At 39.9% G+C, this 23,444-nt stretch overlaps 4 protein-coding genes and 1 pseudogene across 4 annotated transcripts; 3 read left to right on the forward strand and 2 right to left on the reverse strand.

Moving 5' to 3' along the window:
* The first annotated feature begins 2,786 nt into the window (after positions 1–2,786).
* On the forward strand, positions 2,787–17,196 carry LOC121603282 (annotated as a pseudogene).
* Positions 10,374–10,862, forward strand: LOC121603279 (histone H2A). The gene has a single exon (XM_041931955.1). It carries the CDS (start codon positions 10,458–10,460, stop codon positions 10,830–10,832), a length of 375 nt encoding a protein of 124 aa, XP_041787889.1. The 5' UTR covers positions 10,374–10,457; the 3' UTR covers positions 10,833–10,862.
* LOC121603280 (histone H4) lies at positions 16,088–16,496 on the reverse strand. Its single transcript, XM_041931956.1, has one exon. It carries the CDS (start codon positions 16,453–16,455, stop codon positions 16,144–16,146), a length of 312 nt encoding a protein of 103 aa, XP_041787890.1. The 5' UTR covers positions 16,456–16,496; the 3' UTR covers positions 16,088–16,143.
* Positions 17,197–17,883: 687 nt separating the features above from the next.
* LOC121603278 (histone H2B) lies at positions 17,884–18,330 on the reverse strand. Its single transcript, XM_041931954.1, has one exon. It carries the CDS (start codon positions 18,284–18,286, stop codon positions 17,912–17,914), a length of 375 nt encoding a protein of 124 aa, XP_041787888.1. The 5' UTR covers positions 18,287–18,330; the 3' UTR covers positions 17,884–17,911.
* Positions 18,331–18,508: 178 nt separating this feature from the next.
* LOC121603283 (histone H2A) lies at positions 18,509–19,454 on the forward strand. The gene has a single exon (XM_041931957.1). The coding sequence runs from the start codon at positions 18,569–18,571 to the stop codon at positions 18,941–18,943; it is 375 nt and encodes a 124-aa protein (XP_041787891.1). The 5' UTR covers positions 18,509–18,568; the 3' UTR covers positions 18,944–19,454.
* The last annotated feature ends 3,990 nt before the right edge of the window (positions 19,455–23,444 follow it).

A 23,444-nucleotide genomic window follows, 5' to 3' on the forward strand; every position in this document is an offset into this window, starting at 1 on the left:
AAACTTAAAATATAATTTAGAATTTTTATTTATTTATATAAACTTTGCACCGAAATAGCGTTGAATTGCAACTACTTTAATCATTTTTGGCAATTAATATTGTTTTACTTATGCAATTTCAATTGGCAAAACTATTGTATTAATCACAACCAATCGCAAACCTAGTACATTTGATTAAAAATCAAGATTCTCAATTATTTTAACTCGAAACAATTTTAAATATCATTATTCTGCATGGAAATTTTGATATTCGTTTCCTGGACAGTTTCGAGCTCATGTTTCATATTGCAACGATTTGATACATATTCCGACAGGCTTAAGATTCCTTCAAAAATCTTCAAATTAACACACAATACACATTTTTAGTTTTTAAAAGTCTGGTGATGTAAACTGTTTTAAGGTTTTCAGTTGAGGCAATGTTTGTGTGTGCGCGGAAAGGTTTTATTGTAATCAAAAATAAGAAAAGAATAGAATATATAGAAACGAAAAAAAAATGTACTTTTTGAAAAGAAACTTATTGTTATTATTATTTTTATCTACTCGAAAGTTTTCAAGCTACATCAGCTTATATAACATTCTCGTTTCTATAAAAATGCTATAGAACAGTGCTAAACAACGCATCGAAGACATAATTAGTTTAACTGTCAATTAACCAAATAAATAAACATATAACATAAACTGTGGATGCGTCTCACTAAGCTATCTAAAAAAGACCGTAAATTTATAAAAGATCGTTATATCCAACATTAGTCGATCTTAATTATATGTTGAATAAAGTTCTGGTCCTTAACATCTTATTGGGCCCTGAAAGTTCTATTTATTAAAAATGACGGGCCTTCGAAATCCGCTAACAAGTTTGTGTATAAATAAGCACTTCTTGCTTCTATGTTGCAGAGTGTTCTAGTCCAAATAACAGGCACCTTGTACGGTAAGAGGGACAAACAGAATTACGAGACGTCGGGAGATGATAAAACCTTGAACGAGTAAGCTTGCGTTGAACCGATTCTAGCCTATATTTTAAATGTTGCTATGTCGGTGTCCAAATAATACTAGCAAATTCTTAGGTAGGACGGACAATTGCACAATACACAGCATTTTTACTGAATGGATCTTTGAAGTCTTTCTCAACACGCAAAATGAATCCTAACAAACGGAAAGCTTTTTAAAGTATTGCTTTAATAGTGGTTCTATAACGTTAGTCTGCTATCTACATGAGCGCCTAAATCATGAATCACATTTTTACGCGCTTTGATCTATCATCAATTTTATATTCGCAAATAATGGGAAATCTTTTCCTAGTGTAGGATGTAACAGAACATATTGATATGTTGAACGCATACAATTGGAATACACAACGCGTTAAATCAGTTAAACAGATTTGAAGAGTTAAAGAATTGGTTTGATCTGATACCGGTAGGAACATTTTCATATCACCTGCATAAAACAATTTTTTCGCAATCCGGCATAACGAATAACATCATTTATGAAAATTTAAAAAGAAAAGGCCGAGAATGCTGCATTGTGGAACCCCCGGACGGTTGGTGAATGGTGCAGATAGAGAGGATAAATTTCACTGTAATATGCTCATCACTTAAATACAAGAGAGCAAATGAACTACGCCCTATTTACACTCCGTACTTGATAGTTTTGAAATTAGCATTGAGTGATTTACGGATTCAAAGGCAGCATTGACGCTGTTAGCTGTTGCGTATATAATCACAACCTCAGTGTTGTTTTTTCACATTCACCGTTTTTCTTCTTTTGATGAGTTATCGCAAGTATCAATGAACGATGCGCATGTGTGGTCAGATTTGAGCTGATGCAAAAAACGGTATGCTCCACGCGGCGATTATTGCTTCAAGAGGATGCGAGATTTGCCCTGAAAAAGAAAATATTTTTATTAGAAATATAAAATAAATCATATATAAAAAATAATAAAAATATTTCTTTAAACAAACGCTTCAATCGTCGCTTTTATGTACGCTTCAAACGCATAGGTATAAGTTAAAAAACACTTTACAAAACACCATTGATGTAAATGCACTGAAATGCAGCAGTGTGAGTGCTTGTTATGCGAGTAATATATCATAGAACTTTTTTCTCAAATATAATTGTTGAATGTTGCGAAAGACACAGCTCTTGAGTAATGTATTGTGGTCCTGAAAGGACCGTTTTGATTTGAGACTCCATTTGGAGGTTTGTGAGAGCACGTTGAATTTAACCTCCGAAACCGTACAGAGTACGGCCCTGACGCTTCAGAGCATACACACATCCATAGCAGTGACGGTCTTGCGCTTGGCGTGTTCAGTGTAAGTGACCGCTCACACGGATCACATTCTCCAGAAACACTTTCAGGACGCCACGGGTTTCCTCGTAGATGAGGCCGGAAATACGTTTCACTCCTCCACGCCGAGCCAAACGGCGGATGGCGGGCTTGGTAATGTCCTGGATGTTATCCCGCAGCACTTTTCGGTGACGCTTGGCTCCTCCTTTACCCAGACCTTTTCCTCCCTTTCCTCTTCCAGTCATGATGAGCACAGGATTGTACGTGCACGATGTTCACACTTTAAATTGACGATCACGAATGAGCGTTTTCGAGCTCAACGTCCCTATTTATACTTTTTCATCCCGCAGCATTCCCTCTTGCTCTTAAGATGAGAGAAAATGGGGTTGACAAGCGCATAAATAGAGCTGTTGTTCGAGCAGTTTCCTCATTCAACGTTCAAACTTTGTTTAAAGAAACAAGTTTGCTCCGTGCTCAACGAAACCTACGCTCCCGCAGTGAAATGGCTCGTACCAAGCACACCGCTCGTAAATCGACTGGAGGTAAGGCTCCCTCGCAAGCAGCTGGCCACCAAGGCTGCTCGTAAAAGTGCCCCGGCCACCGGAGGAGTGAAGAAGCCGCATCGTTACCGTCCGGGAACGGTGGCCCTCCGAGAAATCCGTCGCTACCAGAAGTCGACCGAGCTGCTCATCCGCAAGCTGCCCTTCCAGCGCTTGGTGCGTGAGATCGCCCAGGACTTCAAGACTGATCTCCGCTTCCAGAGCTCAGCCGTGATGCGCTGCAGGAAGCCAGCGAGGCGTACCTGGTTTGTCTGTTCGAAGACACGAATCTGTGCGCCATCCACGCCAAGCGCGTCACCATCATGCCCAAGACATCCAGCTGGCCCGTCGCATCCGCGAGAGCGTGCCTAAATCGTCCATGCATCCGGAAGCAGTCCCTGTCTCAACGGGACATTTCCTTCTCAAAACGGTCCTTTTCAGGACCACCAATACTATTGAACATACCAAGAATTATCTTTCGATTGCTATTATGAATGGTACATGTGAAGGCAAACTAACCGTATGTCGTTTTGGTTTTACGAGATAATCATGAGAACGGGAATATTCGTTTCAAACAATCATCGTTATGGGAGGTAATTTAACTTTTTCTTGACAAGTTTTCGCTTTTTTAAGGCTGCTGAGGATTTTGATGATGTTTACCAATACTTCATTGCCATCTATATTACCTATCACTATATTACCAACATCGCAGCTTACAACAAACCATGAACGAATAGTATGACTATATATTTTACAACAAATGTTCGACACAAACACTAACTGTTACTCATGGGCACGAAAATGCAAACATATACGAAACGATCCTTCAATACTATAAAGCAACATTAAAATCGAACAAATCTATTACAACATTTAACTCACGACACATAAGCTGCAAGTGGTTGCTTTGTCGATAAATTTCCTCGTACGCGCGAGGAAAATTTAAATAAAAAAGATTTTCATACAACGAACGAAACGATTTCTATGCATAAATCACGATACACGAAACTCATTTACAATTTCACTTCGGAAAACGCTTCCAACCATGCGGATGAAATGAAGGATAATTCTTTGTTTGAATGTGGTTTGTGGTCCTGAAAAGGACCGATTTAAGAGACGTTCATGTAAGAAGCCAATCATTTCAGTGGCTTACTTCGAGCTGGTGTACTTTGTGACAGCCTTTGTTCCTTCGGAGACGGCGTGCTTGGCAAGCTCTCACAGGCAGCAGCAGACGAACAGCGGTTTGGATTTCGCGGGACGTGATCGTCGAACGCTTGTTGTAATGCGCCAAGCGGGATGCCTCGCAGCAATGCGTTCGAAGATATCGTTAACGAAACTGTTCATGATGCTCATGGCCTTCGAAGAGATGCCAGTATCCGGGTGGACTTGCTTCAACACTTTGTAGATGTAAATAGCGTAGCTTTCCTTGCGGGTCTTGCGCTTCTTTTTCTTGTCGGACTTGGAAATATTTTCTGGGCTTTGCCAGACTTCTTCGCAGCTTTTCCACTGGTTTTTGGTGCCATTTCGACGAAAAATTCACTCAACACTGGGACACATGTGTTCGATTCAAGGGGTGATTGCGTTCTAGAAAAAAATCCGAGCTCTCCGATCGCTTATAATAACGGGCCGTGAGAGAGGATACGTATCGTGCAGCTCGAAAAATTCCAAACGAGTATCGCGCAGCACGAATAAGCTGCTATATAAGCATCGGTCGGGTCGAGATTGCTCCATTATAAAAAGACCTCATTATAAAAAGACCTTTCGTGATCGTCATTTATAAAAAGATCATTATAAAAAGACCCTTCTCAAAGAGAAGTTGTTCGTGATCCCTTACAAACATTCTTGTGCGAGCGGTTAACCCGGACGGACGTGTTTTTGTTCAACTCCAGTGTCTACGCCAACGGTCTCGGGAGAGAACGTTGCAAGAGTGAAAATACCGTTACTTTTTGTGTGTGATCTCGGGAGAGAAAAAACCACAGTGCCAGCTGCGCGCGTTGATATTTGTTCAGTGAGAGTGAACATACACACGCACACACGACACAGTTTGGAACGTGCGACAAGCACAGCGCTTTGGCGCCAAGAACGTCGTTCGCTGCGTAAGCATGAAGCCGGTGTTTTTCGTGCCATTTTAAACCCCCGCTACTCGGGAGAGTAACGAGTGAAATTATCTTATTTGTCTTGCATTAAATTCTATTGTTTTTATTATTCCGAAATTGTAAATATTAGTCTTAAATTTAATTGAATTCTTTCGCTTTTCAGGAACACTTTTTTACTTTTATTTTTTTTTATATATATACCTCATATACATTATATACATTGCATTGACTAATAATACTAACCAACCCGGCAAAATGCCGGACCCTCGCATCCTGTACGGGATGCACTTCCGTCCGCCCGAACCTCCCAAAGAGCTCGATCATTACCACCATGGATGGACCGTAACAACGAGTTTGGGGACATGAAGTTCCTCGTTCTCGAGCCGTTGAAAGGCTTTAAGCTCCCGCAAAACCCATGGATCATTTCAAGAGCATTACACAACGTGGTTGGAGAGCTTACCGAAAGCAGCCACTCGATGGAATTTGGGCAGAAATATCTCATCAAAACCCGAAACCTTGCGCAGTACACAAAAATGCAAAGCATCACGCAACTCATCGACGGTACGAAAGTATCCATCACCCCTCACGCTACGTTGAACACAGTCCAGTGCGTAATATTCGCCCCGGAGCTGAAAGGACTGAAGGACGAAGAAATTCTGCTGAACATGGAAAGTCAAAACGTCAAGCAAGTCCGACGATTCACCCGAAAGGTGAATGACGAAATACAACCAACGAACTCTTTCCTGATACGCGTGGAAGCTGGAAAAATACCGGAATCCCTTCGCGTAGGGCTGTTGCAGGTGCGAACGAAACCATACTACCCAAAACCAATGCTGTGCTACAAATGCGCCAGCTTTGCACACAAAAGTACGCTGCTCAAAGGGACAGGTCTGTGGAAACTGCGGAACCGCAGCACACGGAGAATGTTCGACCCATCCCGCTGCGTGAACTGCAAAGGCGAACACAGCGCGTTCTCTCGCGAATGCCCTGCGTTCCAATTTGAAGAACAAGTCATAAAAATAAAAGTCGACCACAACTGCACCTACAAGGAAGCTCGGCAAATGGCACTCTCCAACAACATCAGAAACAAGTGCTGTACAGCAGCGAATCACATTTGCGCAACAAACTACAACGGTGGATGAAAAGACATCAAAATCAAGCGGCTCGAAGAAGAACAGAACGAACTGAAGAAAACGATCCTAGAACAGATGAAAAAAATGGATACCCAGAGCAACTCTCATCGAAGCTCTTCTGAAGAAACTGAAAGAACCAAATGTAAATTTACAGAATAATAAGAATAACACAACTAACGAAGCCACAACACAAATCGAAGAAAATCAAAGCAAGACCCAATCCAACAATGTCTGCAACAGCAACAACAATATTGAAGCAACGGATAACCCCGAAACCGACAACGAAACGAATGACCAGGAAACGATGTCTACATCCGACACAGAATCAGAAAAATCGGCCGCATCCATCATTTCAGCACAATCCCGCAAACGAAACCACAACCTGGAAAACGTTTCATCAGAAGAAGAAGAATTAAGAAATGCAGTGAAAATCATGGCATCCAACGAAATCGCAGTCATCTCGCCCATCGCTTCTCCCACTCTTCCCCTCGGAACAACGATCACCAACTGCCAAACCATCGAAGAAAAAACATCGCCACTGAATTTATTCTCCTTTCCTCTTACCCCTAATTGTTTACTGACCTAAACCATATAATGCTCTCCTCAACCAATAATACTATGACACCAACAAACCATTCCTACTAAACTGGAACATAAGAGGAATGAACACTACCCTCTACGAACTTCAACTACTAATAAACGAATACAAACCTGCCGTCATAACACTTCAAGAAGTTCGCGATCCGCCTAATACCAACTATTCTCCACTTAACCACTACAATTGGTCCTACAAGCTTTCTCCAACTAACCCACATCACAGTGTTGCAATAGGTGTACATAAATCTATTCCCTTCAAATTAATAAAACTAACACCAATCTTTCCGCAATAGCAGTCAACATAAAGTCTCCCATAGACATGACCATTGTCTCACTCTACATGCCCCCTAGAGCTACCTTCAACCAATCCGAACTTAACTCTTTTCTTAACCTTTTTTCCCATCCTTGCTAATAGCAGGAGATCTTAATGCAGAAGATAAAACCTTAGAATCTCTAAAACTAACAGAAAATTCAATAGACTCAATAACATTTTTACTAACCATATCTCTCTTTCATTTCTAACCCTAACCCACCCGACTATGTATCTCATCAGGTACAGAATCCTTCCTTGACTATGTCATCTCATCCTCCTCTCCCTTCTTAACGAACTTAACTATACGTATTGGCGGACACACATGGCAGTGATCACTATCCGATCATCGTGAAAAGTAAACCATCGCTTCCGGAAAACAAACAACGACCAAAATGGAAATATGAAAATGCCGATTGGACATCATACCAAATTAATGTACTGATACACCTACATTCAGACCCCCAGCCCACAGAAGGAAACATCATTAAAATCATAAACGATGCAGCAGCGAAATCAATACCAAAATCAAAGGCAACCTGGCAAGCGAAGTGTTCACTGTGGAACGACACTGTCGCTAAAGCCATAAAAAAGAGACGTAAAGCGCTCCGAAAACTGCAGAATGCCAAGAAAAACCAAGACCACACCCATATCCCTACCCTCTCCGAGGAATTTCAAATTGCCCATCGCATTGCAAGAGAGGAAATCAAAAAGGCAAAACAAGAATCATGGAATAGATTCAAAGATAGCATAAGTCCCGAAATGTCTGGAAAAGACATGTGGAGAAATGTAAAATGCCTTACAGAACGCAAGCAAGACATCGCTCATATCATCATCAAAACCGATGACGACACAATAGTCCCAGTTGAGTCAACACCAGAGGTACTTGCCACTCATTTTGCCACCATATCCGCCACAAATAGTTATTCCCCAGAATTTAAGACTATCAAAGCAACAACCGAGTCCATCCCACTAAATTTCAATAGCAGACCCAACATTCATTACAACAGATCCTTTTCCATAGCCGAACTGAATTGTGCTCTTGCAAAGTGCAAAGGCAACTCAGCCGGACCAGACGACATTGGCTATCCACTGCTAAAAAACCTTCCTTCTGAAGGAAAATACCTACTCTTAAAGCTATACAACTTCATCTGGCAGAGTGGCAAAATTCCTCCTCACTGGAAGAAAAGTTTAACAATTCCCATATTAAAGCCCGACAAATCAAAACACAGCCCAAATAGCTACCGACCAATAAGTTTACTAAACTGCATCGGAAAGTGTTGGAACGAATGGTAAACCGACGTCTTACCCAAGAACTGGAAGGCAGGAAACTCCTCAGCATAAGTCAACATGCGTTTAGATGCGGATTAGGCACGGAAACTTACTTTGTGCAACTCGAAGAACTACTGGCCAAAGTAAAATCCGATAAACATCATGCCGACTGTGCTATCATCAACTTGGCTAAAGCTTTCGATCGGACATGGAAATACGCAATCATGCGCCAGCTAGCCAGATGGAATTTCGGAGGTAACATGATCACATTCCTCGATGATTTCCTCTCAGACCGTACCTTCGAGGTTCTGATTGGAACGAACAAATCTAGCACTAAAACGCTCGAAAACGGAGTTCCTCAGGGAGCCATCCTTTCTCCAACATTATTTCTGATCAGCATCGAAAGTCTTCTCCGCTCACTACCACCATCCATCACTCCATTGGTGTACGCTGATGATATCGTTCTGATCTCGAGCAATGCAGATAATGGAGTTGCGCGATACAATCTGCAACAGGGACTGCACATCTTATGGGAATGTCAAAACGTTTTGGTTATGACATCGCTGCTGAAAAAAGCAATATAATGCACATCTGCAACAAACCACATCCAACCGTACCGCTTTGCCTTAATCAAAGACAAATTCCAGACTGCAAAAAAGTAAAGATACTCGGGATCACAATAGACCAAAAACTCACATTCCAAGCCCACATTAAACAGCTAAAAACTACAGCTACCAAGAAAATCAACCTTTTCCAAATGCTCAGCACAGGAACCCACAAAGCTTCAAAAGATACACTTATCTTCATTATTAATCACTGGTTGCTTCCAAAACTACTGTACGGTATAGAAATAGTATCGATTAAAAAGGAACAGTTTGAAAAAGCAATAAGCCCCATCTACCATGCCGTTCTACGATATGCCATAGGCGCCTTCCGAACCAGCCCCATCGTCTCTATGCTAAGTGAGAGCGGACTTCTTCCACTTAGCCATATATAACAACTAAATTAGCCGCAACAGCAACAAGAATTAAAGAAAAGAATATCCAAGCACCATCATTCCTCAATAGAGCCAACTCCAAACTTTTCGCTATAACAAACTGCAATATCCCGGATATCACAACACTGTTACATCTTGGCACTAGGCCGTGGTACCATGAACCCCCTAACATAGACTGGCATTTTAAAAACATCCTTAAAGCAGGTTGCAATAGTACAATAGCACAAAAACATTTCATAGAACACACAAACAACAAATACATGAAGCACAACCACATTTACACCGATGGATCCGTCGATGGAGCAGCAGCAGGATTCGGGATTTACTCACCCATTGATAAAGTAGCGTCCAAACTGCCGGATCACACTTCCATCTTTACGGCAGAAACGTTGGCAATAATCCAGGCAGTTGAAGATACTCTGCGCTCTGACCTGGAAACGTCATCTTTACCGACAGCGCAAGTGTCCTCTCGGCACTAGAGCATGGAACATGTAAGGACCCAACATCCAAAAGCTCTACCAGGTCACTAGCCCACACATAAACCAGGATCAACAACTCACCATCTGTTGGATACCTGGTCACGCTGGTATCAAAGGCAACGAGATCGCCGACCGCCTCGCCAACAAAGGCCGAAGAAAAACATCAACCTACAACACCTCGCTGCCTAAAGAGACGCAATTATCTATATAAATGGAAAAATAAGAGAGGCGTGGGAAAAGGAATGGTTTAAAACCAAGAACAACTTCCTTCGGCTAGTGAAATCAACAACTACACATGGCCATCAGTAATAAAATATCGAGACCAAAAGATCCTTACTCGATTAAGAATAGGCCACACTAGACTGACCCACAGCCATCTCATCGAACGATCCAGTCCTCCTCTCTGCCAATTCTGCGGGACCACTATAACAATATTCCACCTCTTACAGAATGCCACGGATACACACAACTTCGTAAGACTTGCCATCTTGACTCCAACATAGACTCAATACTTTCACTTTCACACCCTCAGAAACAAGAAATCTACTAAAATTTCTAAACTATCAAATTTATTCCATCAACTATAACAATCTAATAGTCTAACTTTTCCCCACAAAGAGGCGAAAGAACTCCGCAGGAGCCAAAGCCTCTCTAACCATACTAACAACAACAATTATAAAAAGACCCTTATCAAAGAGAACATCGTGTTGTTCGTGATCCCTTACAAACGTTCCCCAATAAAATCTAACCATGTCTGGCCGTGGAAAGGGAGGAAAGGTAAAGGGAAAGGCAAAGTCCCGTTCCAATCGTGCCGGTCTTCAGTTCCCCGTTGGCCGTATTCATCGTCTCCTGCGCAAGGGTAACTATGCCGAGCGCGTCGGTGCCGGAGCGCCCGTGTATCTGGCAGCCGTCATGGAATACTTGGCCGCTGAAGTGCTTGAGTTGGCCGGAAACGCTGCCCGTGACAACAAGAAGACGCGCATCATCCCGCGTCATCTGCAGCTGGCCATCCGCAACGACGAGGAGTTGAACAAGCTGCTGTCCGGAGTAACCATCGCTCAGGGTGGTGTGCTGCCCAACATTCAGGCCGTGCTGCTGCCCAAGAAGACCGAAAAGAAGGCTTAAACTGTGTGACAAAGCTTCTTTCATCTCAAACCCAAACCGTCCTTTTCAGGGCGACAAATAACTTTGCCAAAGACATTTTATTTGATTCATGCTGATATGGGACAACCAGAAGTAAGAACATTTTCTAATATAGAACCGTGATTGAAAGTGTGTACAAAATGTAAATGAAAAAATGTGCCTCCTTTGGGCACAAAAAGCATCATTTACTGTTTTCAATTCTCTAACCCTGCGAATTCTGAAAAATGCAGCATATCATAAGCGATGTGTAAAAATTTCCAGGTAGCTTGGTAGTGAGGTTGGTTTTACCATAGCAAATGCAAGCAGTGATACCTGTGTGTTGACCTTTTTTTCTCTGGAAACGCTAAAGGACACGTTTACCTGATTTATCGTTAACTACGGTCAAATGTTAAAAGTGTTGGTTGTCGAAAAATGTTGTGTGTTCAGGTAAGGTTAGGTTCTCACAAAAGTTTGACTTGGCCAATTGATTGGGAACGTTGAAAATGGCTTTAAAAAAGGTGGACCAAAAATTAGGAACATTCATATAAATAAACACACTCAATAATGTTTCCCTTCACCCTTCATTTAAATAACCATATAAATATATGTAGCATTTTATAATATTTTTTTAAACAATATTTTCATTAGCAATGTAGGAATGCCAATAAAAAACAATAAATTGAAATGCCCCTAACGCATGTGCAACTCCACATTCAATAACGCCATCTAGTGGTGATCAAAGTCCCTGCAACCAATAGTAACGCCATCTAAATAATTGGTAAAAGTAAGGCTCAGCCATTTACGTTACAAAGGAGAAGCGTTACTTGCCTTTTAAAATTCCCAAGCATCATTTTATAGAGGTTGCGTCAGCTTCGCGATCGACCACTGTACATTACTCAAATGAATTTTTAAACAATTTGATGAAAATATAAGCTTTTTGCTCTAGGGTAAATCGATTGAAATGTGATATAATTTTAAAATTATTATTATTATTAATATTATTATTATTATTATTATTATTTAATCTTCAACGGGCCGTATGGCCTAATTAAGATGTAACAGTTCAATTGAGAAAAAAAATACATAGCAAAAATAAGATTTACATCGCAATTCACTGCGGCCACGGCAAAAGCCGGAGACGTTCCTTGAAGCACTGAGTTGAGATGTCGAAGTCGAAGCAATCCGAGACAGTGTTGAAGACAGCCGACATGCGGAACATAGGGTCAGACCGACCAGCACTGGAGCGGGGTTGAGCGAGCCGTAGAGTTTCTCTAGACCTAAGTGTTCGGGATGGTGCATAGATATCGACTCGATGCAACAAAGGCGATGAGTCGATAGAGCCATTTAGCAATCCAGCGATGAAAGAGCACTGTGCATTGCGTCTTCTAACCGAAAGAGGTTCAAGGCCTAGAAGACGGCACCGCGCAGCATACGGAGGAAGATTATTGCGATCCTGCCAGGGAAGTAGGCGTAGGGCATATCTCGTGAGCTTACGTTGAATCACCTCGAGTCGAGCAATTGAAGAAGCGGTAGTTGGCTCCAGACTACGCACGAATATTCCAGAACCGAACGAACGATGCAGTTGTACACAGCTTTGATGCACATGGGGTTGCGGAATTCATTAGTTTTCCGGATAACCACGCCAAGTAATTGATTTCCTCTGGCTACAACGTCATCGATATGCTGTTTAAAGTTCAAACTAGAGTCAAGCAGAACGCCCAGGTCTTTGGCATGATTCTGTCGATTAACTGCAGTGCCGTCCATGAAGTAGTCCCAGTCACTGGGCTCCTGCATCGACTAAAAGACACACAGTAACATTACTCGATGCAGATAGTCAGTCCATTACGCTTGCACCACGAACAGAAAATTCGATGCAGTCTTGCAGGAATGTACAATCACCTGTGTTGTGAATAGGCGCAAAAATGTTTGCGTCGTCAGCAAACAGACTGATACTGTCGGGAGGTAAAGCCAGGGTAACATCGTTGATAAACAATATGAAGAGAAGCGGGCCAATATTGCTTCCTTGTGGCATTAGAAGTAAATTAGAAGTAAAACACAGATTTATTATTTGCATTAAACACTATGATTTAAGCAAAATAGTCTTACAGTTTAAAGTTATTAAAACCCTCAAAGCCTTTAATTGGAGTAACATTGCCAAAGTATAAAATATAAAATATTGAAAGTATATGGAAATAAATTAAACCTGTGAAATAAATTAACTGCTCATAAAGTTTACGTTTATGGCCATTTTGAAAGATAATTATTTTGGGTGCGTGGGGCTTTTAAGGGCTCTTAACGAGGTTGATAAATACTTTATAATGTTCAATACTCTAGTTTTACCAAAAGGTTGGCAAATGAATAAATAAGTTTCATATGCTAAAATCCATATCTATGTTTTTAATTGTTCTAAAAGCATTTCTTTAAGTTGTTAGAACTCTAATTGATGTGAACAATAATAAGATAATATTTATGTTAAAAAAATTTATACACATAAATTATCAATGTATTCATTTTTAATAAAAATCCTGAACTACTTTTTATTTGTGTTCTATATTGTTATTCTCTCATTATTGCATACAAATAATCAATATTAAGACATGATTAATAATCTACCAATTTGCTTATCTACGATGGTAAAACCAGGCGTTAAAAAATGCTGCTTGGGTTTGCGCTAAACAGGCGTTACGTGTAACGCTGGCGTAACGTAGAGGGCGGGTGTTCATGAGATCCCAGGGTGTTTGTCCTGGATAATAACTGGGAAACATTTGTATGATAACGACAGCTGGGGAACAATCACCAATTGTAAAAATTGTATCCCAAGAAAATGTATGACATTCAGTTAACATTCTGGATTTTGGAGGTTGAGTTAATTTCTACATCTTCATATCATCCTGCTAGCAAATCTTGCATAAAGTATTTGGCGGGTAGCTCTTGCTTAACACTTGTTAACGATCTCTGGAGAATATGGTACATTTGCAAAATTTTGCTCTTATAAACAACTCAAGTGGTGAGATTTATCTTTTCTAAGACGCAATAATTCATAATGCTTCGTAAACTTAAAATATAATTTAGAATTTTTATTTATTTATATAAACTTTGCACCGAAATAGCGTTGAATTGCAACTACTTTAATCATTTTTGGCAATTAATATTGTTTTACTTATGCAATTTCAATTGGCAAAACTATTGTATTAATCACAAACCAATCGCAAACCTAGTACATTTGATTAAAAAATCAAGATTCTCAATTATTTTACTCGAAACAATTTTAAATATCATTAATCTGCATGGAAATTTTGATTCGTTTCCTGGACAGTTTCGAGCTCATGTTTCATATTGCAAACGATTTGATACATATTCCGAACAGGCTTAAGATTCCTTCAAAAATCTTCAAATTAACACACAATACACATTTTAGTTTTTTTAAAAGTCTGGTGATGTAAACTGTTTTAAGGTTTTCAGTTGAGGCAATGTTTTGTGTGTGCGCGGAAAAGGTTTTATTGTAATCAAAATTAAGAAAAGAAATAGAATATATAGAAACGAAAAAAAAATGTACTTTTTGAAAAGAAGCTTATTGTTATTATTATTTTTATCTACTCCGAAAGTTTTCAAGCTAACATAAGCTTATATAACATTCTCGTTTCTATAATAAATGCTATAGAACAGTGCTAACAAAAACGCATCGAAAGACATAATTAGTTTAACTGTCAATTAACCAAATAAATAAACAACATAACATAAACTGTGGATGCGTCTCACTAAGCTATCTAAAAAAGACCGTAAATTGTTATAAAAGATCGTTATATCCAACATTAGTCGATCTTAATTATATGTTGAATAAAGTTCTGGTCCTTAACAATCTTATTGGGCCCTGAAAGTTCTATTTATTAAAAAATGACGGGCCTTCGAAAGATCCGCTAACAAGTTTGTGTATAAATAAGCACTTCTTGCTTCTATGTTGCAGAGGTTCTAGTCCAAATAACAGGCACCTTGTACGGTAAGAGGGACAAACAGAATTACGAGACGTCGGGAGATGATAAAACCTTGAACGAGTAAGCTTGCGTTGAACCGATTCTAGCCTATATTTTAAATGTTGCTATGTCGGTGTCCAAATAATACTAGCAAATTCTTAGGTAGGACGGACAATTGCACAATACACAGCATTTTTACTGAATGGATCTTTGAAGTCTTTCTCAACACGCAAAATGAATCCTAACAAACGGAAAGCTTTTTAAAGTATTGCTTTATAGTGGTTCTATAACGTTAGTCTGCTATCTACATGAGCGCCTAAATCATGAATCACATTTTTACGCGGCTTTGATCTATCATCAATTTTATATTCGCAAATAATGGGAAATCTTTTCCTAGTGTAGGATGTAACAGAACATATTGATATGTTGAGACGCATACAATTGGAATTACACAACGCGTTAAATCAAGTTAAACAGATTTGAAGAGTTAAAGAATTGGTTTGATCTGATACCGGTAGGAACATTTTCATATCACCTGCATAAAACAATTTTTCGCAATCCGGCATAACGTGAATAACATCATTTATGAAAATGTTAAAAAGAAAAGGGCCGAGAATGCTGCATTGTGGAACCCCGGACGGGTTGGTGAATGGTGCAGATAGAGAGGAGGAAATATTCACTGTAATATGCTCATCACTTAAATAACAAGAGAGCAAATGAACTAGCGCCCTATTTACTCCGTAGCTTGATAGTTTTGAAATTAGCATTGAGTGATTTACGGATTCAAAGGCAGCATTGACGCTGTTAGCTGTTGCTGTATAATAAATTCACAAACCTCATGTGAACAGTGTTGTTTTTTTCACCCGTTTTCTTCTTTTGATGAGTTATCGCAAGTATCAATGAACGATGCGCATGTGTTGGTCAGATTTGAGCTGATGCAAAAAACGGTATGCTCCACGCGGCGATTATTGCTTCAAGAGGATGCGAGATTTGCCCTGAAAAAGAAAATATTTTTATTAGAAAATATAAAATAAATCAATATATAAAAAAATAAATAAAAATTATTTCTTTAAACAAACGCTTCAATCGTCGCTTTTATGTAAGCTTCAAACGCATAGGTATAAGTTAAAAAAACAGATTTACAAAACACCATTGAATGTAAATGCACTGAATATGCAGCAGTGTGAGTGCTTGTTATGCGAGTAATATATCATAGAACTTTTTTCTCAAATAATAATTGTTGAATGTTGCGAAAGACACAGCTCTTGAGTAATGTATTGTGGTCCTGAAAAGGACCGTTTGATTTGAGACTCCATTTGGAGGTTTGTGAGAGCACGTTGAATTTAACCTCCGAAACCGTACAGAGTACGGCCCTGACGCTTCAGAGCATACACCACATCCATAGCAGTGACGGTCTTGCGCTTGGCGTGTTCAGTGTAAGTGACCGCATCACGGATCACATTCTCCAGAAACACTTTCAGGACGCCACGGGTTTCCTCGTAGATGAGGCCGGAAATACGTTTCACTCCTCCGCGCCGAGCCAAACGGCGGATGGCGGGCTTGGTAATGCCCTGGATGTTATCCCGCAGCACTTTTCGGTGACGCTTGGCTCCTCCTTTACCCAGACCTTTTCCTCCCTTTCCTCTTCCAGTCATGATGAGCACAGGATTGTACGTGCACGATGTTCACACTTTAAATTGACGATCACGAATGAGCGTTTTCGAGCTCAACGTCCCTATTTATACTTTTTCATCCACGCATTCCCTCTTGCTCTTAAGATGAGAGAAAATAGGGGTTGACAAGCGCATAAATAGAGCTGTTGTTCGAGCAGTTTCCTCATTCAACGTTCAACTTTTGTTAAAGAAACAAGTTTGCTCCGTGCTCAACGAAACCTACGCTCCCGCAGTGAAATGGCTCGTACCAAGCAAACCGCTCGTAAATCGACTGGAGGTAAGGCTCCTCGCAAGCAGCTGGCCACCAAGGCTGCTCGTAAAGTGCCCCGGCCACCGGAGGAGTGAAGAAGCCGCATCGTTACCGTCCGGGAACGGTGGCCCTCCGAGAAATCCGTCGCTACCAGAAGTCGACCGAGCTGCTCATCCGCAAGCTGCCCTTCCAGCGCTTGGTGCGTGAGATCGCCCAGGACTTCAAGACTGATCTCCGCTTCCAGAGCTCAGCCGTGATGGCGCTGCAGGAAGCCAGCGAGGCGTACCTGGTTGGTCTGTTCGAAGACACGAATCTGTGCGCCATCCACGCCAAGCGCGTCACCATCATGCCCAAGGACATCCAGCTGGCCCGTCGCATCCGCGGAGAGCGTGCCTAAATCGTCCATGCATCCGGAAGCAGTCCCTGTCTCAACGGGACATTTCCTTCTCAAAACGGTCCTTTTCAGGACCACCAATACTATTGAACATACCAAGAATTATCTTTCGATTGCTATTATGAAATGGTACATGTGAAGGCAAACTAACGCGTATGTCGTTTTGTTTTTACGAGATAATCATGAGAACGGGGAATATTCGTTTCAAACAATCATCGTTATGGGAGGTAATTTAACTTTTTCTTGACAAAGTTTCGCTTTTTATAAGGCTGCTGAGGATTTTGATGATGTTTACCAATACTTCATTGCCATCTATATTACCTATCACTATATTACCAACATCGCAGCTTACAACAAACCATGAACGAATAGTATGACTATATATTTTACAACAAATGTTCGACACAAACAGCTAAACTGTTACTCATGGGCACGAAAATGCAAACATATACGAAAACGATCCTTCAATACTTATAAAGCAACATTAAAATCGAACAAATCTATTACAACATTTAACTCACGACACATAAGCTGCAAGTGGTTGCTTTGTCGATAAATTATCCTCGTACGCGCGAGGAAAATTTAAATAAAAAAATGATTTTCATACAACGAACGAAACGATTTCTATGCATAAATCACGATACACGAAACTTCATTTACAATTTCACTTCGGAAAACGCTTCCAACCATTGCGGATGAAATGAAGGATAATTCTTTGTTTGAATGTGGTTTGTGGTCCTGAAAAGGACCGATTTAAGAGACGTTCATGTAAAGAAGCCAATCATTTCAGTGGCTTACTTCGAGCTGGTGTACTTTGTGACAGCCTTTGTTCCTTCGGAGACGGCGTGCTTGGCAAGCTCACCAGGCAGCAGCAGACGAACAGCGGTTTGGATTTCGCGGGACGTGATCGTCGAACGCTTGTTGTAATGCGCCAAGCGGGATGCCTCGGCAGCAATGCGTTCGAAGATATCGTTAACGAAACTGTTCATGATGCTCATGGCCTTCGAAGAGATGCCAGTATCCGGGTGGACTTGCTTCAACACTTTGTAGATGTAAATAGCGTAGCTTTCCTTGCGGGTCTTGCGCTTCTTTTTCTTGTCGGACTTGGAAATATTTTTCTGGGCTTTGCCAGACTTCTTCGCAGCTTTTCCACTGGTTTTGGGTGCCATTTCGACCGAAAAATTCACTCAACACTGGGACACGATGTGTTCGATTCAAGGGGTGATTGCGTTCTAGAAAAAATCCGAGCTCTCCGATCGCTTATAACGGGCCGTGAGAGAGGATACGTATCGTGCAGCTCGAAAAATTCCAAACGAGTATCGCGCAGCACGAATAAGCTGCTATATAAGCATCGGTCGGGTCGAGATTGCTCCATTATAAAAAGACCCTTATCAAAGAGAACATCGTGTTGTTCGTGATCCCTTACAAACGTTCCCCAATAAAATCTAACCATGTCTGGCCGTGGAAAGGGAGGAAAGGTAAAGGGAAAGGCAAAGTCCCGTTCCAATCGTGCCGGTCTTCAGTTCCCCGTTGGCCGTATTCATCGTCTCCTGCGCAAGGGTAACTATGCCGAGCGCGTCGGTGCCGGAGCGCCCGTGTATCTGGCAGCCGTCATGGAATACTTGGCCGCTGAAGTGCTTGAGTTGGCCGGAAACGCTGCCCGTGACAACAAGAAGACGCGCATCATCCCGCGTCATCTGCAGCTGGCCATCCGCAACGACGAGGAGTTGAACAAGCTGCTGTCCGGAGTAACCATCGCTCAGGGTGGTGTGCTGCCCAACATTCAGGCCGTGCTGCTGCCCAAGAAGACCGAAAAGAAGGCTTAAACTGTGTGACAAAGCTTCTTTCATCTCAAACCCAAAACCGTCCTTTTCAGGGCGACAAATAACTTTGCCAAAGACATTTTATTTGATTCATGCTGATATGGGACAACCAGAAGTAAGAACATTTTCTAATATAGAACCGTGATTGAAAGTGTGTACAAAATGTAAATGAAAAAATGTGCCTCCTTTGGGCACAAAAAGCATCATTTACTGTTTTCAATTCTCTAACCCTGCGAATTCTGAAAAATGCAGCATATCATAAGCGATGTGTAAAAATTTCCAGGTAGCTTGGTAGTGAGGGTTGGTTTTACCATAGCAAATGCAAGCAGTGATACCTGTGTGTTGACCTTTTTTTCTGGAAACGCTAAAGGACACGTTTACCTGATTTATCGTTAACTACGGTCAAATGTTAAAAGTGTTGGTTGTCGAAAAATGTTGTGTGTTCAGGTAAGGTTAGGTTCTCACAAAAGTTTGACTTGGCCAATTGATTGGGAAACGTTGAAAATGGCTTTAAAAAAGGTGGACCAAAAATTAGGAACATTCATATAAATAAACACACTCAATAATGTTTCCCTTCACCCTTCATTTAAATAACCATATAAATATATGTAGCATTTTATAATATTTTTTTAAACAATATTTCATTAGCAATGTAGGAATGCCAATAAAAACAATAAATTGAAATGCCCCTAACGCATGTGCAACTCCACATTCAATAACGCCATCTAGTGGTGATCAAAGTCCCTGCAACCAATAGTAACGCCATCTAAATAATTGGTAAAAGTAAGGCTCAGCCATTTACGTTACAAAGGAGAAGCGTTACTTGCCTTTTAAAATTCCCAAGCATCATTTTATAGAGGTTGCGTCAGCTTCGCGATCGACCACTGTACATTACTCAAATGAATTTTTAAACAATTTGATGAAAATATAAGCTTTTTGCTCTAGGGTAAATCGATTGAAATGTGATATAATTTTAAAATTATTATTATTATTAATATTATTATTATTATTATTATTTATTTAATCTTCAACGGGCCGTATGGCCTAATTAAGATGTAACAGTTCAATTGAGAAAAAAAATACATAGCAAAAATAAGATTTACATCGCAATTCACTGCGGCCACGGCAAAAGCCGGAGACGTTCCTTGAAGCACTGAGTTGAGATGTCGAAGTCGAAGCAATCCGAGACAGTGTTGAAGACAGCCGACATGCGGAACATAGGGTCAGACCGACCAGCACTGGAGCGGGGTTGAGCGAGCCGTAGAGTTTCTCTAGACCTAAGTGTTCGGGATGGTGCATAGATATCGACTCGATGCAACAAAGGCGATGAGTCGATAGAGCCATTTAGCAATCCAGCGATGAAAGAGCACTGTGCATTGCGTCTTCTAACCGAAAGAGGTTCAAGGCCTAGAAGACGGCACCGCGCAGCATACGGAGGAAGATTATTGCGATCCTGCCAGGGAAGTAGGCGTAGGGCATATCTCGTGAGCTTACGTTGAATCACCTCGAGTCGAGCAATTGAAGAAGCGGTAGTTGGGCTCCAGACTACGCACGAATATTCCAGAACCGAACGAACGATGCAGTTGTACACAGCTTTGATGCACATGGGGTTGCGGAATTCATTAGTTGTCCGGATAACCACGCCAAGTAATTGATTTCCTCTGGCTACAACGTCATCGATATGCTGTTTAAAGTTCAAACTAGAGTCAAGCAGAACGCCCAGGTCTTTGGCATGATTCTGTCGATTAACTGCAGTGCCGTCCATGAAGTAGGTCCCAGTCACTGGGCTCCTGCATCGACTAAAAGACACACAGTAACATTACTCGATGCAGATAGTCAGTCCATTACGCTTGCACCACGAACAGAAAATTTCGATGCAGTCTTGCAGGAATGTACAATCACCTGTGTTGTGAATAGGCGCAAAAATGTTTGCGTCGTCAGCAAACAGACTGATACTGTCGGGAGGTAAAGCCAGGGTAACATCGTTGATAAACAATATGAAGAGAAGCGGGCCAATATTGCTTCCTTGTGGCATTAGAAGTAAATTAGAAGTAAAACACAGATTTATTTTTGCATTAAACACTATGATTTAAGCAAAATAGTCTTACAGTTTAAAGTTATTAAAACCCTCAAAGCCTTTAATTGGAGTAACATTGCCAAAGTATATAAAAAATAAAATTGAAAGTATATGGAAATAAATTAAACCTGTGAAATAAATTAACTGCTCATAAAGTTTACGTTTATGGCCATTTTGAAAGATAATTATTTTGGGTGCGTGGGCTTTTAAGGGCTCTTAACGAGGTTGATAAATACTTTTATAATGTTCAATATTCTAGTTTTACCAAAAGGTTGGCAAATGAATAAATAAGTTTCATATGCTAAAATCCATATCTATGTTTTTAATTGTTCTAAAAGCATTTCTTTAAGTTGTTAGAACTCTAATTGATGTGAAACAATAATAAGATAATATTTATGTTAAAAAAATTTTATACACATAAATTATCAATGTATTCATTTTTAATAAAAATCCTGAACTACTTTTTATTGTGTTCTATATTGTTATTCTCTCATTATTGCATACAAATAATAAATATTAAGACATGATTAATAATCTACCAATTTGCTTATCTACGATGGTAAAACCAGGCGTTAAAAAATGCTGCTTGGGTTTGCGCTAAACAGGCGTTACGTGTAACGCTGGCGTAACGTAGAGGGCGGGTGTTCATGAGATCCCAGGGTTTTGTCCTGGATAATAACTGGGAAACATTTGTATGATAACGACAGCTGGGGAACAATCACCAATTGTAAAAATGTATCCCAAGAAAATGTATGACATTCAGTTAACATTCTGGATTTTGGAGGTTGAGTTAATTTCTACATCTTCATATCATCCTGCTAGCAAATCTTGCATAAAGTATTTGGCGGGTAGCTCTTGCTTAACACTTGTTAACGATCTCTGGAGAATATGGTACATTTGCAAAATTTTGCTCTTATAAACAACTCAAGTGGTGAGATTTATCTTTTCTAAGACGCAATAATTCATAATGCTTCGTAAACTTAAAATATAATTTAGAATTTTTATTTATTTATATAAACTTTGCACCGAAATAGCGTTGAATTGCAACTACTTTAATCATTTTTGGCAATTAATATTGTTTACTTATGCATTTCAATTGGCAAAACTATTGTATTAATCACAAACCAATCGCAAACCTAGTACATTTGATTAAAAAATCAAGATTCTCAATTATTTTACTCGAAACAATTTAAATATCATTAATCTGCATGGAAATTTTGATTCGTTTTCCTGGACAGTTTCGAGCTCATGTTCATATTGCAAACGATTTGATACATATTCCGAACAGGCTTAAGATTCCTTCAAAAATCTTCAAATTAACACACAATAACATTTTTAGTTTTTTAAAAGTCTGGTGATGTAAACTGTTTTAAGGTTTTCAGTTGAGGCAATGTTTTGTGTGTGCGCGGAAAAGGTTTATTGTAATCAAAAATTAAGAAAAGAAATAGAATATATAGAACGAAAAAAAATGTACTTTTTGAAAAGAAGCTTATTGTTATTATTATTTTATCTACTCCGAAAGTTTTCAAGCTAACATAAGCTTATATAACATTCTCGTTTCTATAATAAATGCTATAGAACAGTGCTAACAAAAAACGCATCGAAAGACATAATTAGTTTAACTGTCAATTAACCAAATAAATAAACAACATAACATAACTGTGGATGCGTCTCACTAAGCTATCTAAAAAAGACCGTAAATTGTTATAAAAGATCGTTATATCCAACATTAGTCGATCTTAATTATATGTTGAATAAAGTTCTGGTCCTTAACAATCTTATTGGGCCCTGAAAGTTCTATTTATTAAAAATGACGGGCCTTCGAAAGATCCGCTAACAAGTTTGTGTATAAATAAGCACTTCTTGCTTCTATGTTGCAGAGGTTCTAGTCCAAATAACAGGCACCTTGTACGGTAAGAGGACAAAAAATTACGAGACGTCGGGAGATGATAAACCTTGAACGAGTAAGCTTGCGTTGAACCGATTCTAGCCTATATTTTAAATGTTGCTATGTCGGTGTCCAAATAATACTAGCAAATTCTTAGGTAGGACGGACAATTGCACAATACACAGCATTTTTACTGAATGGATCTTTGAAGTCTTTCTCAACACGCAAAATGAATCCTAACAAACGGAAAGCTTTTTAAAGTATTGCTTTATAGTGGTTCTATAACGTTAGTCTGCTATCTACATGAGCGCCTAAATCATGAATCACATTTTTACGCGGCTTTGATCTATCATCAATTTTATATTCGCAATAATGGGAAATCTTTTCCTAGTGTAGGATGTAACAGAACATATTGATATGTTGAGACGCATACAATTGGAATTACACAACGCGTTAAATCAAGTTAAACAGATTTGAAGAGTTAAAGAATTGGTTGATCTGATACGGTAGGAACATTTTCATATCACCTGCATAAAACA

The sequence above is a fragment of the Anopheles merus genome, unplaced genomic scaffold (genome assembly GCF_017562075.2).
Source record: "Anopheles merus strain MAF unplaced genomic scaffold, AmerM5.1 LNR4000995, whole genome shotgun sequence".
NCBI lineage: Eukaryota > Metazoa > Arthropoda > Insecta > Diptera > Culicidae > Anopheles > Anopheles merus.

What these genes read in the sequence shown, in the direction of transcription:
- LOC121603278 (XM_041931954.1), bottom strand. Translation starts at nt 18,286, where the DNA reads ATGGCACCCAAAACCAGTGGAAAAGCTGCGAAGAAGTCTGGCAAAGCC.
- LOC121603280 (XM_041931956.1), bottom strand. Translation starts at nt 16,455, where the DNA reads ATGACTGGAAGAGGAAAGGGAGGAAAAGGTCTGGGTAAAGGAGGAGCC.
- LOC121603279 (XM_041931955.1), top strand. Translation starts at nt 10,458, where the DNA reads ATGTCTGGCCGTGGAAAGGGAGGAAAGGTAAAGGGAAAGGCAAAGTCC.
- LOC121603283 (XM_041931957.1), top strand. Translation starts at nt 18,569, where the DNA reads ATGTCTGGCCGTGGAAAGGGAGGAAAGGTAAAGGGAAAGGCAAAGTCC.